Below are 26778 nucleotides of genomic sequence, written 5' to 3' on the forward strand. Positions count from 1 at the left end.
TTACCTTCAACAGTTCCGGATTGCTGTAGCACGTGTCGCGCTGATGTTCGGTGAAGAAGGCGGTATCACCGCACAGCTCGTAGCTCCGATTGTCCCGATGGAAGTGGGCCGGATCGAGTGACAGGTCAGCGATGCGCCACCAGCTACCATCGGCGAACCCGCTACAGTACAGCAGCAGCAGTAGCAGTAGCTGCAGGATGCGCTTCGTTAGACCGCCACGGTCGGCCACCAGCCGGAACGTGGACGGGTGCGGCAGCCGAAAGCCCGGCTGAACCATGGTTGTGGCGGTAGTGTGGCGGCGGTAGATTTCCTTCAATTGTGTCGTCAATCGTGGGGTTCTAGATGGGTGTGGGATGGTTTGGGATCGGTGTGGATTATGCGGCGATTGGCGCTTCTCTAGTCCCCAGAACTCATCGTTGCCGGAGTCGCCGGAAGAATGGCCGGACCTCACAATGGGAAAATTGGACGGCTCCAACAGCCTGTTCTGGGTGGTAAAAAAAGGAAGGAAAACGAAGTATTTAGTACGGTACGGATTTTAAGTTCATAAAAGTTAATGAAAGTTGGGTAATATGCCGAAAAATGGTAATCCATTTTCATCGACCCGGGTCGATTGCGGTTCCGTTTGGGAGCGTAGTCAGTAGCGTGACAGCGGGATAAAGCCGACAAGTGGACAGGCGACATTTTTAATAACCTCGTACTTCATAATATAGGGATTTGGTGGTGGTGGTGGTGGTGGTTTCGTTCGTTAATTTCCTTTCGGCTTTAGCCCTCCCGAACGTTCCAAAGCGTCAGCGCCAATAGGGACCGTAGCGAGGCCAACCGTAAACCAATACGACGGTTTTGCCCGCGTGAAGTTGTCCCGCCACAGATGGTTATCCTATAAAAACGTGGCATCGAGACACACATGGTCGTAAAATTGCAATCAAAAATTGACCGTTTGAGCGGCGGGATTGCTGGGTGAGCGGGAAAATGAGTCTTGCACAGCTGCGTGCTGGATGGAGGATTGGGGTGGGATGGCGTTGAGTGAAGCGTTTACGAAGGATCAATGTTTGATGGCACTGTGTAAATACGAACGGTTATTGCAAAACTGAGCAAAGGAAGACAAGCACGGGTATATGATGCATTTGATTAAAATGTGATTCTGAGATTTTAGAATTTGTTATCTTAGCAGCTTGAAAAGCATGTTTGTTACGGTTGTATCATGTATAATAGATCACATATTTTAGGCTACTAGGCTTCACGAAGTTTTTTATATTCACTTTTAAATATAAAATATGCTAATAAATCGTTATAAGCTCATTTTGCACAACCAAAACAATCAATATTGTTTATAATTTGTGCTATCGTTTGAAATCTTGGTCCGGTTCTCAAGCAAGACTTCAAATTTTATTGTTACTCGATAGATAATTCTTAGAACAATCAATAATATTTTGTTTTATAATAGATTATCTGGTTTTTCTGCTTTTTTTGCCAAAAAGTACTAAAGTATAGTGATTGGAAGTCAAACAAATGATAGCACACCAATGATTACATGAACGAATGTTCCTCCTTCAAGATCATACTTATGTTTTGATTAGCAGGAAGTATGCCATGAAAATATTGGTATAAAAGATTAAGGAAATACAGTGAACCCTCTCTTATTTGAGAGGCGATGGGACTGTCGAATAAGAGGGGTTTTCAAATTACAGAGGTTGAAAGTGAATGAATGGTCCATACAAGACAAGAAAGAGACAGAACATTTAGTATGCAGCCTTAACTGTTGCTATAGGAAACTGCGAACAGAATCGCTAATTTTAGCATACATCTTTCAATAACCATGGCAACACAATACTCAAATAAGAGGGATACAGATTTCAGAGGTTTTCCAAATTAGAGGAACAAAAATGTGCTGGAAATCAAGGGACTGTGCAAAATGTTCAAATAAGAGAGGTTTTTCAAATTGGAGAGGTGTTAAATAAGAGAGGGTTCACTGTAATTGTAAAATTGTCCAAAGTCGTACACTCTGCCCCATTTTAATGCACAGATTTTGAGGAAATGTTTAACTTGTGGACAAAATGAAGATGAGAATCGATTTAGTTACATTTTATGCATTTACTTCTCAATGCCTAGTTTTATTGTGTTTTTTACATATAAAAGGCCAAATTCACAATTGTACACTTATATTCAATCAGTGAATCATTTAATAAATTCACAAACTCTATGATCTATGTAATTGTGTCAAAAACGACAAGATTGTTCAAACAAATAAAATTTTACGTACAGTACAAGTTATCGTATAGTTCATATCCTGTACTGTCAATTCCCGAGATACGCGGTTTGTGTGTTTTCCCCAGGAATCCACGTAACTCGTATATCAGTTTCGAATTTCGCGGTTTTCGACCAAAATACAATTGATAATTCGGTAATTTTTATTTAATTAAGTATTTTTATACACTTTATCACTCATCACTCACTGATACGGTTATTGCCGAACATTCTGATATTTTTTGGCTTTTAAGGGGATTAAATTTATTAACAAAAATGCAATTTATACTGCATTGTACAATTCTTGAATCAAATTATATTGATTTGACGTTTGATCTGTCAAATTTAGAAAACCGCATATCTCTGAATCAGCATAAGTCGATAACCGCGTAACTCGGGAACAGACTGTACTATCAATTTAGTAGGTCACTGCATGTCACTGTAGATTGTTAGTCATACTGTATGTCTGAGCACAGCAAAAAAAAAAGAGTAAAAACAAATATTTTGAAAAAGGAAAGATATTTCAGACTCTATCCAATAATAATCAACCATCAATTATTACAAAGGGATTCTTTATTGTCAATAAAAAAATACGTTTTTTATGCCCTAGAAGAGAACAGTATTGCTATGAATTAGTTTATTAAAAGAGTAAATAAGATACATTTTCAGGAAAAAATAACACTTTAAAAACGTTAATGTTTAGCCAAAATTATGTTATAGTGCAAACAATTAATATGAAATATTATTTGAAACAGTGGCTTGTGTGGCATAAATAATAAGGGCAGCCGCTAATGCAGCTCGTTTTGAACTGAGCCAATTTTGTCCTTTTTCTACTCTCTAACTAATCAACCTTTCATTAATAAATTATCGCATCGATAGACCTACACAAGCATGATGGTAACAGATCAATGAATAAAGAGAGCATTGGAAGAGCGCAAGAGTAATGAACCATACTGTTTGTTTATTAAAGCAAGATGTTAGCAACAACCCCTCTGCCAACTAGCATCATCATCCTCCTTCGTCCCTCTAGTGTATTGCGCGAGTCTTTGCGAGTTGATAAAATGAAATCGAGCCTACGAAAGCGAGTCCAAACAAAACCCAAACGGTCGCCCCAAACCCTGGAGGGATGCTGCTGCTGCTGCTGCTGCTGCACCACACATAACCAATAAACAGCAAGGGAGACCGGGTAGCGTGTGTACTATACAGAAAGGAACGCAAAACACCCTCTCGCTCTTCTGCGTAGGAAAGAGGATGTGTACGCAATACTGCCGCGCGTAATAGCATTAGACAGATTAGATGTGTTTTATGTGCGGCGAGAAGTACGCCGAGGCTCTTTGTCTCCGCCTCCTTCGATTGTCGTCGCGCCAGCATGTGTTTTGTCAACCGCAGCAATGCAGCAAGGAAAAGGAACCCGCTTTTATTTGACTCCAGGGACTGCAGGGCAGAGTACTTGCAAGGGGAAAACCAACAAGGTGACGAAAACGTTGGGTATCGTATCGGATATAAACAAGGGGTTACCATGGGCCTAGCTGAATGCCTGCTGTCAAACAAAAGGGGGCCAGGGGCCCGCGACACGGCGCGGTGACAATAAATAAAATATCAGTTCACGTTTCCCGACGACAAAACGCCGTCAACCGTCGACGGCGTCTAAAGTCGATAATGTTTATGTATGTATGTTTGGGTGTGTAAGTGTGTGTGTGTTAAAGATATTTTAGAAGATGTCCTTTGGTTCAGGATCAGAGTTTTTTTGTCGTTTCATATTTGGTTTGTTTGGATGTTTATTGGTCTGGCTGTTATTGCTTTCTTCCTTTGTGTCACACGTGCATCGCTTTTTGTCGCTTCATTTGAAAGGTTAGAATCTTCTCGAGTTCTCCTGTGAAAACAGGATAAACAGTCACCATGTGTGGGCTTACGAGCGCAGCGTAGAATTAGATCAGGGGCAGCTTATGGGGACAACAAATGGGGGTTTATACACTTTTAAAATGTTAGTTCAAAAGCAAAACAACCAGATGTGTAAAGCCTCAAAACTGGGATGCCTAGCTGTGGTTTCGAAGTTCCTAGCATACGGATAAGCTCACTAAAACCCCGAGCCGGCAAGATCTGCTCTCCCAGAAGCAGATGTTGTACGAACGCACCTGCTACATAGAAAAGCGTGAAGCCAAGCCAAAAAGCCGCCCCATCATCTTCCGTTCGGTGGTTCCGAGAAGTCAATTCCTTCCACTTTGCCAGTCAATCGATGGAGCATGATTTATGCAATAGTAGTATAGAGAGAGCGAGAGAGCACGGTTTGCATGCGAAGCGTTTAATAAAGTATTTATAAAGGCGTACACCGGTTTGGTTTGGTTCTTCCCCTTGTTTGTGGTAGGAAGAAGACACAAAAAAACCGCTGGAAGGAGTTCTAATTCCGGCCATGTACGGTGCGTAAAAAAGATGAGAAGATTTGATGACATCGTTGGTAGGAGTCATGAATATTTTAACACTCGATTCGATCAGTTGCCGATTCGATTGTGCCTCAGTTCGGGTGGGGTTTACCCAAGAAGAGGAAGCCAGAGTGCGTATTGTAGGTAGGATTTCTTTGCGAAAAAAAACGTTTTTTGTAACACTGGGAGGTTACTCTGTCAGTACGAACCTGTTGGACAAAGGTGACGATGTATGGATTGGAATGGATTATCCGCTAACTGCTACATCGTGTTGAAATACAGCTCAAGAAGAGTGTACATAAGTAGGAATAAGCCGGCAGTTTAGTTACCAACACGATTTTAAATTGAACGATAGGAATAGAACGTTAAGCTGCCATGTTTGGCATTACGTTCACACTGTAAAACGAGCTTATCATAGAGCTCAATGTAACAGAATTCGCATACGTCATGCCGAACTGATTCATAATTCAAGGATAGGTTTTGGATAATGTATGACATATTTATGACATAAGGACTGCTTTTTCCGTATATAAAGCAGTGTGAGATAAATCAATTGAGCCGGTCTCGTAGTACAGTCGTCAACTCGTACGACTTAACAACATGCCCGCCATGGGTTCAATCCCCAAATAGACCGTGCCGCCATACGTAGGACTGACTATCCTGCTTTGGGGGGAAATCAATTAGTCACTGAAAGCCAAGCCCATAAGTGGTACAGGCAGGCCTTGACCGACAACGGTTGTTGAGCCAAAGAAGAAGAAGAAGAAGAGATAAATCAATAACTAATACAAGCGCGTTTAGTAAAGTTTTAGTAGATTGTATTTGGTAATTGAACATCGTTACATGTTCAAATATTCAGACACAAGAGTTTCAATCAAATCTATTGCGTTATGTTGACTCTAAAACTGAAGATCGTTCTGGCGTTGTTTTGCGTTGATTCAGTAGCTTTGATATAGCTTTTTTAGAACTGGCTTTTACGTGTGTTTAGTATTTGTTGCACAGTTTAAACATTAGTGTGTTTTTGTTGGTTTCAATTTTGCTACTGGCCATTGTCGATGGCACCCTGTACTCGATCAGCTGATCTGCTTGACACTATTTGACCTTACTTAACGGCCTTAACCGAACTTATTGCTAGTTGGCACTAAAATCGGTCAGCTAGTTGTCTCATGGTGGTACAGTGGTCTGATGATACAGTCGTCAACTCGTACGATGTAACAACAAGCCCGTCATGGGTTCAAGCCCCGAATAGACCGTGCCTACATACGTAGGACTGACTATCCTGCTATAGTATAAGTCACTGAAAGCCAAGCTCACTTCACTAGTGGGTACTGGCAGGCCTTGACCGACAGCGGTTGATGTGCCAAAGAAGAGGAAGTTGTCTCATACTTGCGAACATCTTTTGGTCCTTCTCTAACAGGTGCCGCCATCCGGTGTTTTTAGTTACAACTATTCGAGCTATCGAATGCAGCTTGATGCTTTTCAAACAATCACCTGTAAAAATGCACGACCCAGCCAGGCAAATCGGGCCAAAATAACCCCTATCTGACCGCTAAATTATCGGTAATTAAATAGTAACTTAATGGTAAATTCCCAAGTGACATTTGCTCGAAATTGTTTTCCCATATCTGCTCGATTAGTACTCGATACGCTTGAAATTGTTAATTTGTGTGTGATCAAGTATGTTGAAAGCGCCAAAATTTGGTGTGTTCGTAAATTAGAAGTTCCTCTATCGATGGACGATACCGTCGAGCTCATTTTTCATTCATAGCTATGGTTTTTTGATGAAAAACAAAAGTTAATTTTGTGTGACGTTATTCTATAAAAAATGGGTATAGTTTAAGTATAAGTATGGGTACATGACCAACTATAACGATAGAAAATCATTTCCGACCTAATTTAGAAGAAAGTAACGAAAAAACCGCATCACAGTTGATTTTAAAGGACTTTTTCTTAATTTCCTTAAACTGGTGCAGTTTAAGGCTCCAGTTTAAGGGAATTTGCTCTAATTCCTGATTATTCGTGCTCGAAAATGTCAATTGGGTTAGCAGTCGTCAACTTACCCATTCGAGCAGTTTTGATAGATCCTATTCCTTCCTCTATTTTATTTAGATTTTTTAGGCAATTTAGGAGCTCAGAATAGAATAAGCCTGGTAGTCATACCAGGTGATGTTGATGTTGATTGTGTAATATCCTGGAGATTTGACCCCTGATAAGATCATAGTGCCCAATATGCCGGATCAGAATATGACCATCACCGTGACAACTGTGCGATAATCTGAATGTCAAAATAAAGATCATTCGTTTACGGATCGTTGTACTGACAACACCTTCAGCCTTCGGTTTATTCTTCTGCCTTGCGTATTTGTCCTTTTGTGATACGCTCAACGTTAAATTCAAATTAGTAAAATTCGAGGTTTTACAATTGGAACTTTATTTAACAGCTCTACCAAATATTCCATAATTTCTTCGCACGTAAAATTTTCTACTTAAAATAGATCGAAGTGTTGCGTGGAATTAATGTCTGATTCCAACACTACTTAGCTTAACTTACATGATTGTAATCGAAGTTTCTTAAATATATGCACTGCAGTGTCATTCAATAGAAGAAATGCATTAAAACAGTTACAGGCTGTGTTGCTACACTTTAATTTGCCACCATTTTCGAGGAACATCACTTCAATGATTGAAGGCGCCTCTTAAATCAAGCACTGTTAATTCGTCTTTCTGGTGATGCGATCTGCATACGGCAGCAGACAGCGATCGTATTGCGACGATTAACACGAACAAAGATGAACTACGATACTTCATTGAGCTAATAAAGTGGTTTCGCTTCCTGTGAAATGCACCAAACCAATTCTCCTTTCATGACATGGCCTAAACAGCGTATCAGCCACCACCATCATTATGATTACACCGGGATCATGGTCATGCAAGAACGAATGATGGCGAAACAAGTGTCCGTGCATTGTGTTGCAAAGATAAATCGCGTACATGTAAATGCACTTTGTGAAAGTATTTATAATTTTTACGCCAAAAAATCCGGTTGCGCAAAAAAAAAACACACACACAATAAATAAGCAATGAGTAAGGAATAAATGGTGTGCTCTCGACAGCTCATGAAAGGCACATAAAATCGCTCATAAACGCACGAAAATATGCCATTTCGGCGCAGCTGCATTGCTGCAGGGTGAGAAGTACAAAGAAAGAAAAACACACGTGAAAACAAGATCAAAATAAAGCAAATGGGAAATGTAAAAAAGGCAACCAGCACAGCATAAAATACCAACCATTCTCCATTGTATTGGTGCCGTTGTGCACTGGTTCAATCCCCCCCCCCCCATTCCTCGCTGTTGTCATGGCGATCGCACAGCTCGGTAGGCTGCGATGGCTGCGCTAATCTGGTCCCATCGTCCCGGTTTTCGGCCGAAATAAAATATCAGATTTCGGGCAACAAATGTTTTATGAGGTTCCCGTTTTATGGGCTGGCCTACGCGATTATTATTAATATTAGGCAGCTTAATTCACCCGAACTTCCAACTGGACGCGCGTTATTCGGTTTCCAGTGGTTGCTGTTGTTGTTGCTTGGGCAGCAGCAGCATAAAACCCAGTGCCAGCGGCCCCTATACACCACTCTCAACAAACAATGTTGAGCGTTGTTGTACGGTAAAGTAAAAGAAAAAAAAACAGAAAATTGTAAAAAAAAAACATGGAACCTTTCGAGTCGAACGCAAAACAAAACAGCGAACAAATCCCGAGAGCAGCGCACACATAAGCCGTGGATTGTGATTTTTACGTTAAAAGAAATCTTGTATCCCATACCCGCATAATACGTTCCTCCTGTTCTACCTTCATCCAGCCTGGGTTTGTTGTTTCTCCCTGGCAGGGCCCCGGAGGGGGTGTTCGGATTTTCATTCTCAATTTTCTACACATTAGCCGCTAGTGGCGTGATGGGATGGGATGGTGGGATGGAGGGCCAGCACAAACAAGGCTCGCCGGAACGCCGAACAACCGTTTAGGAAGCGTTTTCCATTATTTGCGAAATAATTGGCAGAAAGCCGCAAGCCATGTCGACAAATCACGGCCCAGAATCCCGGAAGGGTCTTTTGTTATGCCATGCTTCATGTTGGCTTTCTCTCTCTCTCTCGCTCTCTGCTATGCTTATTGTGGAGATCCTGCAGGGAAACCATCATCACCACGCATCATGGCCATGTTTGCATGATGTTGTGTTGTGTTTTGCAAACCAAGGGAGAGAGAGAGAGACTGAGGAGGCGTTGATGTAATGAGGGTAATTTGGATTGTTTAACAAATTAGGGCCGTTAATTGCATCATGGGGAAGGGCGGTTGGTTGGGCAAGGGATGTTTGCCAGGTTGGATAAGAATGAGGTGGTGAGTTTAAATATATGGGGTATGCTTTGTAGTTCGTATTTTGAAGAGGCGTCTTAATTTAACAGTGCCGCGTAAAGCTAATTTGGATTTCAATTGACCGTTGCTAATTAGGTCACTTTTAATAATAATCAGTAGGGTAAGTGTACCAATTATGGCTACTATTATGTGATCGGGATACCGATTTTACTCCTGTTAAGATATTATTGGGTAAATTTTTGAAAGTCCACTTGTTTTCTTGAAGCCTAAACTGTTACAACTCGAGAATATTTCTTTATTTTGACACAATTGATGGGGCTAATCCTTCTAAAATTTTGCTTTTTTATTGTACTGCTAGTACAGGCGTCCCCCGAGTTACGACCACCTCGAGTTACGACGATTCGCAGATACGACGATTTTGATTTTGACACTTAAAAGTTGTCATTGACCAGAAATTGATGTATTTTTTTGAATTTCTGGGCTGATAACCGTTATACACATATTTCCAAAGATTCCACAACTACCCTATCGTAAATATCTATATTGTGTACGGCTTTTAAAATTATTACATTACCGAACATTATTTTAAATAAAATCAACGATATCATAGATTCCAACTCTTCGACTTCGGTTATAAACTTCATATTCATAGATATTCGACATACGACTTTTTCGACTTACGCCTTGCTTTGGGACATTTTTTTGGTCCCAAATACAGTCGTATCTCGGGGGACACCTGTACCATGTCAGTTCATACTTCATATCTCCTGACAATCCTTCATCGTCTGGAAGCTATACCAGAGCCAGCTTCCGTTTCAGCACGAGACGCAGAGGAGCGCAAATCAGGGTAGTCTGTTTGAATTGGTTTAAATGAAGAATCGTAGCCATTGTTCTGCTATCTTCAAGATACTTCTTACCAGGACTTGCCCTAACTATTGATCAGGAAAGATCAAGAGCACACTTGGCAACAGGACGATACGAGCGGCGTCCAGATTACATTTTTTTTGTATAAAAGTCATTCCATACTGCGTTATTTTGAAGAAGTTGATTCGATTTTATAACAATTTAATGGTAAATAATGCTTAAGATTATATTAATATGTGATAACCAACATTTCGACCGGTGTTCGACCGGAGTTTCAACTTTAATATTTCGATAACCAACTATAATAACCTTTTGATTTCATTAGAACTAAAAATAATTCGAAGCAATTTCATACTGTGTGATTTACAACAGAAATTCATTTTAGACTCATTAGAGTATCTATCTAAATGGAAATCTCAGCAAAAAGTCTCAAAAAACATACGTCAATCCTTGCTACGGGAGAACGGTCCATTCTAGGTTTGAACCCTTGAATGACGGGTATGTTATTGAGTCGTTCGAGTTGACGACTGTACCACGGGACCGCCCTGCTAAATTTAATACACACTACAAAATATCTAAAGATGAATATAGTATAAAAAATATCTAAAGATCACGGAATATTATGTGCAATCATTTTAAATCATATTAAAAATCTTTCTGGCCTGTTATAATATAGAAATTATCAGAAACCTAGAAAAAGTTGAGAGGAATGAGTAAATCAGTAGAAAGTACATTTTTTTTTAACTCCAATTTAAGTTAACAATTTAATTTTAAAATATTGCTCATGCTCTTGATTTTAAAAACTAATTTCGGAGAAAAACTCTACAAATCAAACATAAGAAATAAGATTTATTCACGTGTCATGTCTACGAATTATCTATAAAATTAAGCATTAGCACCATTTATTTGACTTTTTCTATAAATTTCAACAGATAATCCAATCGTATTCAAAAAGAAAAAAAAATACAAAAAGAGGGAAAAATAGTAATATAACACATGAAACGCGTTGGAGGTATGGCGAAAAAGAAAAAAAAGCATACAAAAGCAAAATAAATCCAAATAGAAAAAAGGTACATACACAAACCAGTTCATTAGAAAACCATGCAGTTTAATTACTCTTGCCGAGTACAGTAACATATCAGCTGTGAGCTGTAATATTAAAATATTTATGACAGAAGCCCGATAGAAAACTGTTTGCATTATGTTGATTGAACCTCGTTGAACATGATTTCCACGATTTAGCGTCGGTGGCAGTCTATACCGTACCATTTATCATACGCGTTCATACACCGCACCACACCGCATGGAAATGGTATACACCTGCAACGTCGCACCCATCATCACCATATTGTCTCATTAATCCGTGCGTCGCATCAAATGGACCGTTATTATCATGCATATTTTTATGTTGCTCTCTGTTCCTGATGTGTGGGAGGTTTTGGTTGTTGTTACTGCCATGACAGGACTTAACGACACCCGTTCGTTAATAATTGCTCCCCTCCCCCCTGTTGTTACTCGTTTCATAAGTGCAATCGCAAATCCCCGGCCCGGACCACACATCGGCCAAGCACACACACGACGCCAAACGTTGCGCGTGTGCCGAGTCGGCTGCGTGCGCCAAAACGCCGGTGGTTTCTTGCCTAATGGTGGGCCACTCACTCCGTTGCAACGCTATAATGAGCTAATTTGTGGCTTATTTATAAGCAATGTTGCATAAATTACCATCGACAGCATCATCATCACCGTCATCACCGTCATCATTGGCATCATCATGGGGTTGTCATCATCACTGGCAGCTTAAGTAGGATAAAATGCACGCATTTACCTACGAGGCAGCATCACTTTGCTCCGTATGGCGGTTGGCAAAAATGGAAGTCCGAAATGGGAATGGATGCACCATATATTGCTACAAACAAACCAAAACAAGGGTTTTCAATCTCAACAAAGCAAAGCTGGGGTGGTGGTGGGAGGAACGCATTAAGAGCTGAGCTGGAGCCATGAGCGGCTCTCGCATGGAATGGCTCGTCGTGTGGCCTTTCCGTTAATTAAACGCCGTAATGAATGTTAATTAATTTTAAATAATTTCTATACGCAGCAAAGTGATTAAATAATTACAGCGCAAAAGGGGAGAAGGTCAACCCCGTACGGTGAAAATGTTGGTGTCCCAGGATGATTGTGCCTGCGGCCCGGGAAGGCGCAAAGACGTGGGCAAGCGCACGCAAGCGGTACGCACTGTAGGTAATGATTTGATGGCTTCAATCAACTGGTTAAAGTTGAACGAGCATTTAGAGGTTCAATTTTTTTGTTGTACTAGACACATTTGCAACTGCAACCGATTGCTATACGCTGATACGCTGAGCGTACCACAAACCAAACCCCCGCGACTGGACCCCACGTTTCCGACAGCCTTTTTGTTTATGTTTACGGTTATACAAAATCATAAAAATATTTCTCCATTACGACCCGCTGGTTTGCTCTTGCGCCAGTGCGTACGTTGATCGTTTCTAGGGTTTTTTTTTTGGATTTTGCTTTGCTGCCACTCAACGCCACTGTTCACAACGGCTGCTTAACGAGGAGCTGTGAAATGTGATAACTCTTTGCTTCGGTTTTCGGTCCGTGGTATGGTGTGTGGATCGAGTTTTTATTCCCTACCACAGGCAGGAATGGGGCAAACCAGTGATGGGGGAATGAAACGGTGAGGGGTGTAATGTTTAATTTTAGCAAGGACTCTTAGTGAGTACGTTGCCAATCGGTGAACGCGCAAATCGAAATCGAGCAATGGTAGCTGAAAGTGCATTGCAATAGGCATTTGTTTCATTTGGACACGCCTTCTCCACGTCTTGTGGTCATACAGAAGCATGAGGTTGATTGTTGTGGAGAGTGTCATTTGTGAAAAATAAAAATTAAATTAATAGGCAAGAAGAAAAAATAGCACAGCTTTTAACATGTTGCTCCTATATAATGAAATTGTTTTAAAGATACTTGTAAGTCTCTTAGGTCTATTTGATAAATATACATGTCTACTCACAACAAAACAGATACTGTTATGCTTAGTCCCAAATGTACACGCTTAAAAAGCAGTTAAACATAATTGCTTATGATCGTCGGTGTTCAAAAGCTATCCTTTAACTCAGGGGTCTCCAAACCATGGCCCGCGGGCCGCTTGCGTCCCTTAAGAGGTTCGCGGTTACTTTGTAAAAGTTTAAATAAATAGCTTATTTTTTTAACTAATTAGACCAGAAATTATGTTTTTTACTTATGAAAGACGAAACCCAATATTCAATGAAAGAAAGCTGTAGAAAATTGATGTATTCAGTTAGTAGTTTCTAATTAAAACAAGATTTGAACTTTCGATGGCTAAAATCAACAAAAATCGAACAAAAGCAGTTGAACAAAATGGCCCTCAACAACGTTATTGATGAAGCAATGAGGCCCACGAAGTGAAAAGTTTGGAGAGCCCTGCTTTAATTGAATGTATATGCTAAGATTGGTTGACACATATATAAGAGAAACTCAAATATAGCGTTTTTTTGCGAACGCCCTACGCTAGATGAAGAATTGTATGATACAATTGGTACTAAACCTAAACCTCTAACTGAAATCGCCTATCAAATGACCGAACGGATCAAAGTAAAAAAAAACCCAACAATCTGAGTTCCTTGATTATAAGGGCTCTTTTAGATGTAAATAGTAGTTTATAATTTATTTTTCGTTAGCTATATTAAGTTAACAAATGGCACAAACCTTGCAATGTTTAAAATTAAAGGAAAAAGCAAAACTGTCTCTTGACAAATTTGAACTTGGCCGTGAAAAGCGATGACGCTATATCTGGCAAGCTCTTATCTTTCAACTATATAAAATATTTAAAATAAACAAATTTAATAATCTCTTTGCTTTTGCTGTAGTTTTTTAACCCTTGGACATTCATGCTTAACGACAAAAGGCATGCAATAGTTAAAAATTATACAATACAATACAATTCTGATTTTTACATACAATGTACCATTGAATAAAATAAATTAATCGATAGTTAAAATAGAGATACACTTTAAAGATATGATTTATCCTTTGACTTACTCAACTGTTTTCTCGACATCTTCACAAATGAGCAAGTACTAACTAAATTTTCCTATTTGTTGGCTTCTATTAACATTTTCATGAGCGAGAATGCGTTGGAAAATATATGTTATATTTAACATGATTTTGACAGTTTCTTATTAACAACATCCATAAAAATGTACATATTGAAGCAGACATACTCTATTCGCTACATTTATTATTATTTTTATTTCTTTTTAGAATGGTCGCCTCACATGTGTGATTTTTTTCTGTGTCTTTTAATTGGAGTTTTGCTTTGCAGCACAATCTTACTTTGTTGCATTGCAGACTGCACGGGGAATATTCCTGTCATGTTTCAATTTATGGCACGGAATACCCATTTTAAGACATACATCTTAATTTACCTTGATGGCACCTGCGGTTCGCTAAATATATTCTACCCCTCCTGCGAGCGTGGCCCCTCACATTCAAAGGCCCACAACACCCAACCCCAAGAATCGCATAAATTTCCTACAAAACTGTGCCACCGCGCGATGACATTTCGCCAAAGCCTGAACCTGTCCGGATGCGGCCGCAAAGCGCAGCTAATTAGGTCCCGGTGGTCCAAACGCCCCACCACCAAGTCCACCAGGTGGGGCAGGGGGTGGAGGGGAGTTGCGTCTGGTAGTGTGATCTCGTGTGCGGTCAAGAATCGATCGCGCATCGAACGGGTTGATTTTTGTTGCTTGTGAAATCGATCGGAAACCAATTTCTTATGCGCTTCCTCTCTCTCACGCTCTCGCTCTCTTTCGCTCGGCTGTCGATCTCCAATCAACCGACCCCTTGGGGGACACAACCTTAAACCGGGAATGGGTGGAAAAAAGGCAAGCAACAGTTGTTTTTTTTTTCAATTTTTGAAATCCAACCGTAGATCCTCTAAACGTCTGCACACCGGCGATCGTTAACACAAATTATCACGGCAATATTGCTCCCGGATATGGAAGCAGTTTGGCTGCCACTTTTCCCCTCCCCTTCCCTCCCCTCTCCACCCTTCTCACGGCTCACCTGCTTCGTACGAATGCCGCAAGATCCTGCCCGAAACCGACGCACCGCTTCAGCGTTACAGTTAGATCAAAGGAAAGACACCGAATCGAAAGCTAAAGCTAAAACCTGATTCTCTTCGGTTTCAATCGTTTGGTGGAAAGGGTGAAAAGAACGTGGGAACGGACGGATGGAAAGCAACAAGAACTGGAGCAACCAGAATAATAATTCCTATGCAGGTAGGGTGGTCTTGGTACGACTTAAGGTAAGGTTAAACTCCCGCGAGAGATGCGGCGGTTGAGTGCAAAAATAGACACGAAAAAACTTACGGGCAAGTGCGTAGTTTCTCGTTGAAATCAGATTGACATGTACACATTGGAGAGCGGTGAAAGGGGGTATGAAAGGGACTGGTACTTTTCGTTTGCTTTTGGGGAGAAAGAATCAGATCAGAAAAGATCTTTCAAAATGAAAGAAGAATTGTGAAATATCGGTCTTAAGAAACGAATTGATTGTTTTGATGCAATTTATTCTCTTTCAACTGATTAATTAGGTCAAATGCCAGATGATTGTATATTAGGGTAAATGTACCAATAGTGGTGCAATTTGTAGAGGTACCGATGTGTTTTAATGGATTTAAAGTGTCAGGAAGGACTATTTCTGAATATTTTAACACATAGCAATTGGAATATGTTTTATCTTCGCAATCGCAACCATTTTTACCATGAAACACATCAAATTTACGAAAAAATACATATTTTTGTGATTGCTTCGTTGTACCTATAATGGTGGTATGGTTCCTATAGTCGTATTGTGTTCCTATAGTGGTGGTAAACAAGGATGCCTCAAAACAGTGTATAATATCAATATAACTTAGTTTTGAAGATGTTTTCGTGTGAATAGCAACGATACTGCCATAATATTGGTTTCTTGCGTAATTTGATCGTAAAAAAATGTATAAATTTGATTGATGAAACTATTCACTAAAGTACTGCATCACACCTGTCATCAACTAACACCCGGAAGAGTGTGCTTGATTTGAAGTCAATTTTTCATTCAGCCAGATAAGCGAATTTTGGCCTGTTTTTGGTAAATTACCTAAATAAAACTCATTTTTGTTGCTTATTTTAGTAAAAACAGTACGACATGTCAAAAATTTCCTCGAAAAAATCTAAAATGACCTGTATTTATTGATTTTATAACTATAACCACTATAGGAACATGCCTGTTTTGTGTACCTATAATGGCACTATGGTAAAAAAAACACTTAAAAATGCATAACTATGGTCAAAATGCAAATAATTTTAGTAAAACAATAACATTCCATAACAGTCATGTTGAAAAACTAGTGATTGCGTGGTTATGTGGTCATTTAGAACGTTAACAGAAAAATGAGTTTCGTTATGAAATCCTAAGGATTTTGGAAAAATGTTGACACATTTCACAAAATAATGGATTTTTCGGTCACTAAGTAACGGAATGGCCCCATTTAACTTTTAAACCCTTCGTAAAAGGCTAAAGAACATTTCACACTAACTTAAATAACTTAATTACTTTTAATTTGCCCTATGAACCGCATTTTAGAGCAATAGCACCACTATTGGTACTACCACCACTATAGGTACATTTACCCTAATTTTGTTACAGGGTTTTCCGGTTGATTTCGAGCAAAAAAGACGTGTGATAAGCATTTGATAAATAAGAGAAAGTATCTGAAATTATTGTTTTTTTTTTAAATATTTTTTACTATGCAATGTTTTTAGTTTTATACTTTTATTTGTTCTTTATGTTTTTTATGTTCTAAATAGAAAGAGGTATTTTATGTTTTTCTTACACATTAGGGTGTGATAAAAAAAGAATCACGGTGGGTCCTTCATTCATATAAGTAAAAACTATCAGAAGATAAAAATGAAAAGAAGTGCAAATTAATGGACAATTTAAAAAGAAAACAAATAGAATATGAACAAATTTAATACAATTAGAATATATTTCCTATATAATTAGAATAAAAAAAAAGAACAGAAAAGATGGACACTGAATGAAAATTTAACAGTTAAATGGGATGAACAGGCAAAGTAAGTTAAGTTTCGAACAATACAAATTGAATGGTAACACAAGAAAATGCAAGTTGTAAATGTGAAAGAAATAAAAAATTACACAAAAAATCATACAATAAAATATATGAAAATAATAAAAAATGTACAATGAAATAAAATTAACGAGCAAATGTTTAATACCAACTAACAAAAGAAACATAAAGAAAGATTAAATATGTCAGCATGAATAACACAAAGATAAAATTGCGATTTCATTCAACAAAACACAAAGCAAATGCCATATAAAATAATAAAATGAAATGAATAAATGGTACTTTCCGGTTCAAAATGAACCATAATAGAAACACAATTTGATCAAAAGAGTGTTACAAGTAATCAAGTTGCACAAATCGTTTCCGGCCGTACCACTATGGCGAAACAAAGCCGATTTCACCACACTATCAAATAAACACTCTGCACTTTCCACTCGCCCAAGCAAATGGGCAAATTGCACTTTTTAAATCATTCACTATCCTCAATTCCACCATCATCTCCATCAACAGCACCGCCACCACCAGGGTCGGCTAGATTAAGGTTTGCAAAAACCCGACTCCCATTCACCCATCGGCACCACCGATCGGCGCTGTGTGTTGGCCGTCCGTCAAGTGGCCGTCCACCAGGCAAGACGAAGAGTAATGATGCGCACACTTGACGGGTTGCGCGTTGCAAAAGTGCACCGTTTGGCAGTATTATCGTGTCCGTGCAAAGGGCCTTTGAAGGGTTCCGCAAATGAGCATCGAAAAATCGTTTGGCCGCTTTCGCGTGCAGCTTTTCATCGGTCGTACTTCATCGGTTCCCGTTGTTCCTGTCTTTTTAGTCGCTTTTTCTTGCCATCAAACAACACTCAAGGGCTCAAGAGCGGTCAAATCGGGTGTGCATATTCATGAGCCGGGGTTGGCTCGAATGCAGTCTCCGAATCGGCCGAGAGGGTACTAGAGATGAGCGCTGTAGTAAAGCCGACACACGCTAGACTTTGGTGACGATGACATCGATACATTTGCCCCCAGGGTCCCTCGGGGGGCGGTTGAAGGAAGATGAGCGAATTCCACCCCATATGCCACCAAGCAAGCTGGTCGAGAAGCCGGAGGGAAAGCCCAAGAGCTAGCAAACATGAGGGAGGGTTTGAAAATATATTCATCGACCAAGAGCTAATTAGTGCCGTCGTGAATGCTTGCGGTGGTCGCATGTCGTGTCTAGGTCCTGCCGCCGTACCCTAATGCGCCTGATGCACTTGTCCGATTAAGTCGCGTTCCCATCATGGTGGCTCTATGCTGGCGCTTTATCTCGCTCTCTCTATCGGTCGTGGGTTCAGTCTGGAGCACTTGTTGCCACCGGGATGGTACATGATCTTGTACTGTGCAAATCTTTCCATCTTTGTGTCCTTTAGTTGAGTTGGCAGTTTTTTTTAAGTAGAATTGTTTACTCAATTGGTTTGGAGTAGATAGATTCAACGTGGGGCGTTATCTACTTGGGTTTACTTTGTAGTCAATAAATCATGAGAATGTATGCGGTATTGCAGCTACTTGTTATCAACTTAATGCAGATATAATTTTGTTATTGGAAATTGAACTAAAACTCACAACAAACGCGAGTTTTGTTTCGTTTGCTTGATAGTTTATCAAAAATTGTTGTGTAATTCCATCCCATCATATATACTTAATATATCTTTTAAAAATTCATCCTTCACCTTTGCTTTTCCCATATTTATCTTATCCCATTTTATCTTTATCTTATAATCTCCTTTCTCTCTTTATTATTATGTTTTTATCTCACATCTTTTGTTATCTGCGTCATCTCTATTATATGTTATCTCTCTGTACAGGTTTTTTTTTCACTATTTTTATATTATTATTTATTTTAATAATTTTGTTTGCCTTTCCAATTATGTTTTTTAATTGATTTATGGCTGTATATTAGTGGGTTTCTGTCAAAGTTTTGAGTATTTTTTTCTTATTTTTGCATATATTTTTTTATTGAAACAAATTTCTGTAAAACTGCCAGCTAGGCCGTTCGTACAAAAAATAGAAAAAAAAATAAAAAAAAATTAAGAAAAAATTATTTATTGGTTATTTGATTGGTTAGAATTTTTCAATCGCATGATAACAAACAGATCATTTCTAGCTGTTACTTTTTAAACAGGTATAAAACTAAAAATTTTGCACCGTAACTGAAAAGAAACATTTTATTCTAGAACATGTTAATTTTTAGGAAACTCCCTTATATAGTAATTTAATTACTCCCTTATTTTATTTTAATATATAATATATAAATTGATTTTACGTCTATGGTTTTTGGTTTTAATGATGCACTTTTGAGAATGATCAACTCATATAGCTCAGTTATCAGCATTGTCGATCCTAGCGTAAATAGAAATGTCCTAAAGCAAACGTCGCGCAGCCTATACTGTCGAGTGAAACTGTGTTTTATTTATTTATATTTATTGTGGTCAGCTTTGTATTCATTTATTTATGAGTTGAGTTTTTGTATTAGTTAGGAAACTAGATTAGATGACTTCATGAAATAAATAAATAAATAAATAAATAAATAAATAAATAAACAAATTATCCAAAAATTTCTATGCATTTTTTGTTCATTATGGTTTCAATAGTTATTTTTTTGAAATTTTGACTATTTATTTGACAACACATCGGCACTGTTATTGAACTGGAAATGCAGCATTTGTCTTTTAAACGTTCGTTCAAATTGTGGTTTGAGTTCCATTATATAGGTTTGAATAGATCTTTCGATTCGACATCATTCACGCATCTTTCAACTTTAAAAATTTATTTAGTATTTTTACCCGATTTTTAACAATTTTCATATCAAACCAGTAATACAGCCTTTTTCTTCATAACCACCAAAGAACAATATAACACAAAATGATTTCCTTCCACGAAAACCTAAAAGCAATCCAACGCTACTTGCGCTTGATTGCGGATACGATTATTAGGGGGGGGGGGGGGGGAAACTTTTGCAACACAACCAATTTGCTTCCGCACCAGCAGCAAACTTCCTAAGCCGATCTAATCTGCAGATTGATTAAGCTAAGTGCAGCGTCGCAATCGTCGCGACACTGCTCGCCCCTTTTCTATTTCCTGGCATCAATACCATAACTAATAACACTTTTTTTTCCACCCGATTATGCTCCGATGTCGTTACCAGGCTCTTTCCATTGAAACATCCTTAAGCTCCTTATGCGCGCGTGTGTGTGTGTCTACACCCACCCACCCCATTTACTCAATATTTGGGGCAAAGCAGAAAGATTCGAAGCAAAGGGGGGGGGGGGGGGATACTCCCTTAACGCTGTTGGTGTTTGGATAATTTTTACTTACGACCGGTCCGAAGGCAAAGATGCACGCAAGAAACAAAAACGGGCAGAGGGGAGGTGAAAATTCGGGCGGCTGCCGCACTGGACCGGCGGCTCATTTTCCAGCCAGCACCAGCAACCAGTAAAGCGCGTCAGGCGGCGGTAGTAACAGCCGCACCACCGCACATATGGAAACTTCGGCGAACAAACCAGACGTCGTAAAAATAAAACTCGAAACAAACAAAACTTTCGGTCATAATTTAGGCCCACCCAAGTACGGACCAGCGCGCCTCCAGCGAGCTCAACTCACTGCAACCGGCGTTCGGTTTTTTGGGCGCGGATGGAATGAAATGACGCGGGGGTGGGGCGGTATGGAAGGAATGAAAGGAAACAAAAAAAAAAAACGCGGGCAACAGTCAGTGAGTTTTGGAAATAAATTTCAACACATTTTCCCGATAAGTCTTGGTGTGCTACGCGCATTTGACGCGTTTCATCGAAGCATCGACAGCTCGGGGGTGAGTTTCTTTGCGTAGAATGGGAGGAGGCTGCAGTAAATGATGCTTCACATGGATAAATGAGTTGGGAGTTGTGTAGGATTTTGTACGAGCATCAGAAATCAATAATACCTCTATGGGATCGAATCGGATGAACAAGTGGAGGTTTTGTTTGAGTTTAAGATCTCTCTCTCTCCCTCTCTCTCTGCTCATATAATTTCCAATTCCCTGTTTTAAAGGCTGTAATATCCATAAAGCGCAAACTCTTCGCCAAGCAAACCAATAAACGTCTAATGGCATAATATCGGAAGGGCCTTTTTTTTGTTGCTGCTTGATTGTAAAATAGCAAACAGCAACGTTCGAACGATTACTGCACCGCCGTAAATGATATTACTGCCGGCTGTTGCATTGCAAATGCACGCACATAAAACACGTGTTATGCCCCCCCGCCCCTTGTGCGATAATTAGTTTTTGTTAACAACCTGTGCTTCCTGCTTAAATTCATCATTAAAACGCCGACCGACCGACCGACGTAAGCCAGCGTGTGTTAATGCGCCCCGAATGTTGCGGACGACACCAAGCGCAATTTATGTGTGTGTGTGCGCGCGGTTTTGCGTTTAACATTGATCCCCTGGTGACTGCCGGCTATGATACCGACGATATAATGACAATCATAATGCCGAGAGCGATCCGATTCAACCCTTGAAAACATTCATTACGCGGGGAGACTCGCTGGGCAGACTCGAGACACGGATGATTGGTGTAATGAACATGCTAATTTTCATCTGGCCGGCTGGCCGCGTACAAGCCAAACAGCTCAGGTTCATCTCTGTTTAGCGGAGTTTAGCGGCCCTCCCTGTAAGGGGAACTGGGGGTGGCTGGGGCAACAGCGACGACGACGCAAACGGTGAGTGAGTGCAGACCATTTTCTGCTGACCGTGAGAAACACATCAAACTGTCTGGTGTTTCCTCCTGCGCGCGCTGGTGGCAGTAGGCGTTGGCATTGCTGGAAGAAGCAGGATCTTCCCTCGTTGGGCGTATGGGATGAAATGGGAGGAAGGAGCACAGTGGGATAGTAAGCCGATGGCGAAGATGAAACCAGGAGAGTATTAGTGTAGAATGATTTAAAAAAGCGATTTGCTTTATTAATGTTTTGAGTACACAATGCTGTTGCTTACAATCCTTCCTTTGGCTGGGAAGGGCCTTTATAAGTAAGTTTGAAAATTATTACTGCAGTTAAGCATAGAAAGAGACAGCGTTGAATAAGCTAATGCATGTATATAAGTTGTGCTCTAGAATGCAGAAAATCCTGAACGAGAACAATTTCAAAATTTTGGAGAAAACCCCTTGATTGTTGAGCTTTTTCTGCTTTGATGTCTGTTGTTTTTTAAATATGTTGGAAGTAGAGCGCATAACAATAACCAAAATTCATGTATTTTTAAACAAAAACAAAACCAGTATTGTTTCTCTACACATTTTTCGATTATCTTATCCATCATTCATCATCGATTATGCGCAAAAGTAGCGTGGAGCTCACTATTCTATACATCATTCATACATTCTATACAGTATAAAGATGAAGAATGGCACCCAGATAATTGTCACTCCGATAAAAGGAATTTAATTCCCTCCAATTTTGTATTATGAAAAAATTATAATAATATTTAATCAAATAAACCTTTTTCCTTGTACATTATGCGTTTTGCTCTCTTATCTGAGTCTCGTTTATTCTAATGTATTCTAATTGTTCGTGATCGGCCCTACGTTGTGATATTTTATGTTAAAGTGCAGTGAAAAATGCTTAGGGTTTAAAGGTGACCGTTTGGCGTACGCGTCAGTATATTACGAATCCTTTTTAGACAATGGTTGACAATTTTGTTCTTAGCCTAACGGACCTAACACTAATACATAGACAATTCAAACGAACGCTAACGCTTCACCCAGTGAAAATACGCACACAATATGCTGGATGAACGTAGCCCTAGCTGTCAAAACGCAACAATAACAAAAAACGTAAACACTAATGTTTAATGCCAAGTCTAATTTAACCTTTTTTATTTTGAAATATCTTTGCTATGTCAACGTTTTCATCTTTACAAGGGTTTTCAGGGTTTCTCAAAACTTTGGGACATTTTCTTGACTCTTTCTTGCCGGATATGAACTCTTTTTGTTAGAAAATAGATTCTATATGATCTTTATGGGAAGTCTCATTGGAATTCCTATCAGATTAGTCCAAAATGGGCACTATAGAGTTCAAGTTACAGTATTGAAAGTCAAGAAAGTGTCCCAAAATTATGAGAGCCCCTTACAAACCCCGCAATTTACAATACATTTCGTTTTTTTGAATAATTATTCTATTTTACATACAATTTGCCATTATACTTTGCGAGATAAAGTTCCACATAATTTCTTTTTTGAATATCCAAATGTTAAGTATTTCATAAAACACCTCGATAGTAGTTTTGTATAAAACATAAATATTATGCAATAATTTCGAATGCTTTTATGTTTTGGTGTAATGATACAATATGTTTTCCATTTTTGGCACGGAGTTGCTTCTTGCAACTCGATAAAATAGATATTTTTCTCGTGCCTATTCTATAGTTATTACATCAATCATTACGTTTCTGCCTAAAACAATTTGTGTGATTAAAATATCTTTATTTCATTTTTATTATATGTATGTACCATTAGAATAACCAAATTTGGAGAAAAACTAAATAATTTGAGTTGTACACACTACAGAATGCATCTGGGCTTTGATAAGCATAAATTTGATATTGTATATTCAATCAAATAAAGAACATACATCTCTGAGCTCTAGTATCTCTTGATTGCTCTACTTGTACACGACATGAAGATAGGAAACAGGAGAAGCTAAACTGTAAATGCGTATTTATCATAAAAATTCTGACTAGTTATATTTCAAACCAGGTCGGTATATCCTTTTTGGTCACTTAATTACACATCCACAGCACACTGTGCCTCCCAACAGTCGGATTGACGATGAAAGCATAATCCGTACGTCTTCCGTACTCGCCATAAACTACCTGCGCAAGCAAACTGGAGGGATGCACATCGGAGTGGTGACCTGCCGTTATCCACTTTGTTACCTTCATAAAACAGGCGGGCAACTCATCCGACGCCGAAACCCCTTTTCTGGCCGATCAATTAAGATCTCTCCCCTTCTATTCCCTGCGGGCTGTGTTGTGCTCGAGTCAACTCGAGTTTTGTCGCAACCCTGGATCCCTGGATGAGTCGTCTTCCCGTGCTAATTTCTCCCTTCTTCTTCCATCTCCCATGGGAAGTATCTGCTGTTTGCCTGCCAGACTCCCGGCTGCCCTTCTCTATCCATCCACACGGGTGTACACACACATACACACACACACACACACACACACACACACACACACACACACACACACACACACACACACACACACACACACACACACACACACATAAACCGACCGATTGCGCCATAAAACGTAGCTTTGTGGCTTAATTTACTGTAAATAAATGTGGTAATTAATATTTTTACAGCATAAAACCGCTCACTCTCGTCTCGGGGCAGTTATGCGCCGGTGACGCGCTGGGAGCGGGTTTTCTCCCGGTCCCCCCCTTCTCCTCACGGTATCGTGGTTTCCGTTTTCGTTGTTGTGGTTGGGTTTCGGGGGGAGGAGGGAATTGCAAAAATTGTTCACGTGAGTGGTGCGGTGACGCAGGGAGGTGACCAAACAAACCCGCCGCAGGAGCACGAGTTTTGGTCGATGAGTTTTGGGATTTATGGTAATTAAATACATGCAGTGATGCATGAAAAATTACGCCATTCCGGAGCAAAGCGGGACGAACGCTCCGGGCGGGTACAATGTGCTCGTGCACAGGACGACCTGCGCCCGGTTGCGCCCGTGTGCGTACGATGCCGGCCGATTGCGTTTTATGGAAAGTGGTGGTACTTGAGAAATGTGAAGTGTGGGGGGGTTTCTTGCCGAACTGATTCACCTGTGCGAGTGGTATCGGTAAGGGCATCTTTTGATGAGTCACACGTCGTTTGTCCTTTTGCTATCGATCGGGGTTGTTTCTGTGCCATTTGCGGATTAACGCAAATTTGCTGCGAGTGCACATTAGCATTGGAAGAAAATGGTTTGTGGCTGGGAGGTTTCCGTATCATTTTGCTAGCTCATACAAGTGTACGTTTCCTTAGTACGTTTAATGTTATCAATTACAGTTTGCGAGTGAGGTCGAACGTTATTGTTATGAATCTTTGGACTGTATACTCCGAATTTAAAAGTATGATCTGTGTACAAGTTTGAACTTGTGTTAGTTTGTGTTTAATACTGTTATAGGCTTTTCCATGGAATTTATTGCATCCTTTTATTTATAGAATGCTTTTAAATCATGCTTCTTAAGACTTATTAATTTAATAGATAAAAAAGAAATGAAAAGTATTTTCAGACGAGTAATAGCAGTACTTACAATACATAAGGTATGAAATACATATAGCAAAAAAAAGTAGATTAAAAAAATCAAAATTGGTTTCGTGACATCAAAAACTAATTCAAAAGTAAGAGAAACGTTAATACCGGCCAATAAATAGGACAAGTTAATACACTATTAACAGCATTATTCAAAACTTGTAAGGTGTATTTCAACAGTCCAGCTGTCACAAAAAATGGCAGCTCTTGAAAATCATCTTGCAAGTTTTGAATAATGATGTTCATATTAAGAAAACTGAGCCGGAAAACAGTGTAAGATGACGAAAGACTTTGACGACCTTATGTACATAACATTATATTGTAGCTAAGTTAGGCCCATCCTTGAGTACATATCCATCACATGATGCCCTTACAGTGATAACGCAATAAGTATACTTGCTTGAAAACAGACGTAGAGACTAACAAGTAAGCTTCATTGCAGGGTTAGTGCTAGGAACAATTGATGCACCATCGCTTCTACATAAATTACACTTTTCCGTTGTTCGTTTAGCATCGCGGCAACCTAGAATACTGTACAAATCAATAGTTCTTTTATTTCGATGAACTGAAGGTGAATCGCGATTCATTCGTTCATTTCAGTTGAAGAAAATGTGGTAATTTGTTTCATTTTGCAAGAAAAATATAATTAGTGTATTACATCTTGAAAATTATAAGGCAGACCGTAGGATGTTCTTTACTACAATGGTTAGGACGTTTTTTTCAAGTTCTTTTCACGTTCGGTTCACGTTCATATTTGTATTGGAGGAAATGAACGACATGGTGTACTAGGACGTTTCTTTATTTCGACGGGTAAGAGATTCTTTTTATGAACAATTCAGTACATTATGATTTATAATGAACCGATGAACTTTGATTAGATCAATGTTGCTCGTTCGTTCTTTAGAATGAGCTCTACTCGGAATGCTCAAAATTTGCTTGTAGGTTCACAAGTCAGAGCTGTTTTATTTGTTGTTACCGGATACTTAAGACCCTGCCTAAAGGTCGGGGGAAATTGTCCGTACTCGCTAGTGTAATTTTGATTTTCACCAGCGCATCTGGCGGCGGCTGACCGAAGCATTTTGCCGAACAATTGTGAGCCGATTCAGAAAATATGTTATTTATAGTGTAAACAAAAAATTACCAATATTTGCTTAAACTTAGTATCAAACAAATTATTCCTGTTAGACGTTTCCTTCTTCCAATTTTTTGATAAATATGATTCAAAAGAGTTTACATCCTTCCCTTTTTGCTAGAAAAAATCGAGCAAGAATGCTCCGACGTCCTGAAAGCTGTTCTCTCAAGCCAATTCATCATTCGATACGTAAACAGTCTTAACAATCGAATGAAAAAAGCTTCTATCCATCCTCTTAAAAGCCCCCGGGCTCTTAAACGATCATACTTAATAGGTAATAGGTGTTGGTTTGACGAAAAAAAAGAAGCCCA

At 39.4% G+C, this 26778-nt stretch overlaps 1 protein-coding gene across 3 annotated transcripts in view; it reads right to left on the reverse strand.

Annotated features, from left to right (window-relative positions):
- The window catches only part of LOC120958551 (protein Wnt-1-like), a 38097-nt gene that overhangs the window by 6272 nt on the left and 5047 nt on the right, over window positions 1-26778 (reverse strand). For 2 of the 3 annotated variants that reach the window (XM_040381432.2, XM_040381430.2), the window contains exon 3: window positions 5-484. In XM_040381432.2, the coding sequence (XP_040237366.2) occupies window positions 5-277 (273 nt within the window). In that variant the 5' untranslated portion in view covers window positions 278-484. The remainder of the gene's footprint in view (window positions 1-4; window positions 485-26778) is intronic. The other variant, XM_040381431.2, reaches the window with a different exon arrangement.

This window comes from Anopheles coluzzii, chromosome 3, assembly GCF_943734685.1.
Source record: "Anopheles coluzzii chromosome 3, AcolN3, whole genome shotgun sequence".
Taxonomy (NCBI): domain Eukaryota; kingdom Metazoa; phylum Arthropoda; class Insecta; order Diptera; family Culicidae; genus Anopheles; species Anopheles coluzzii.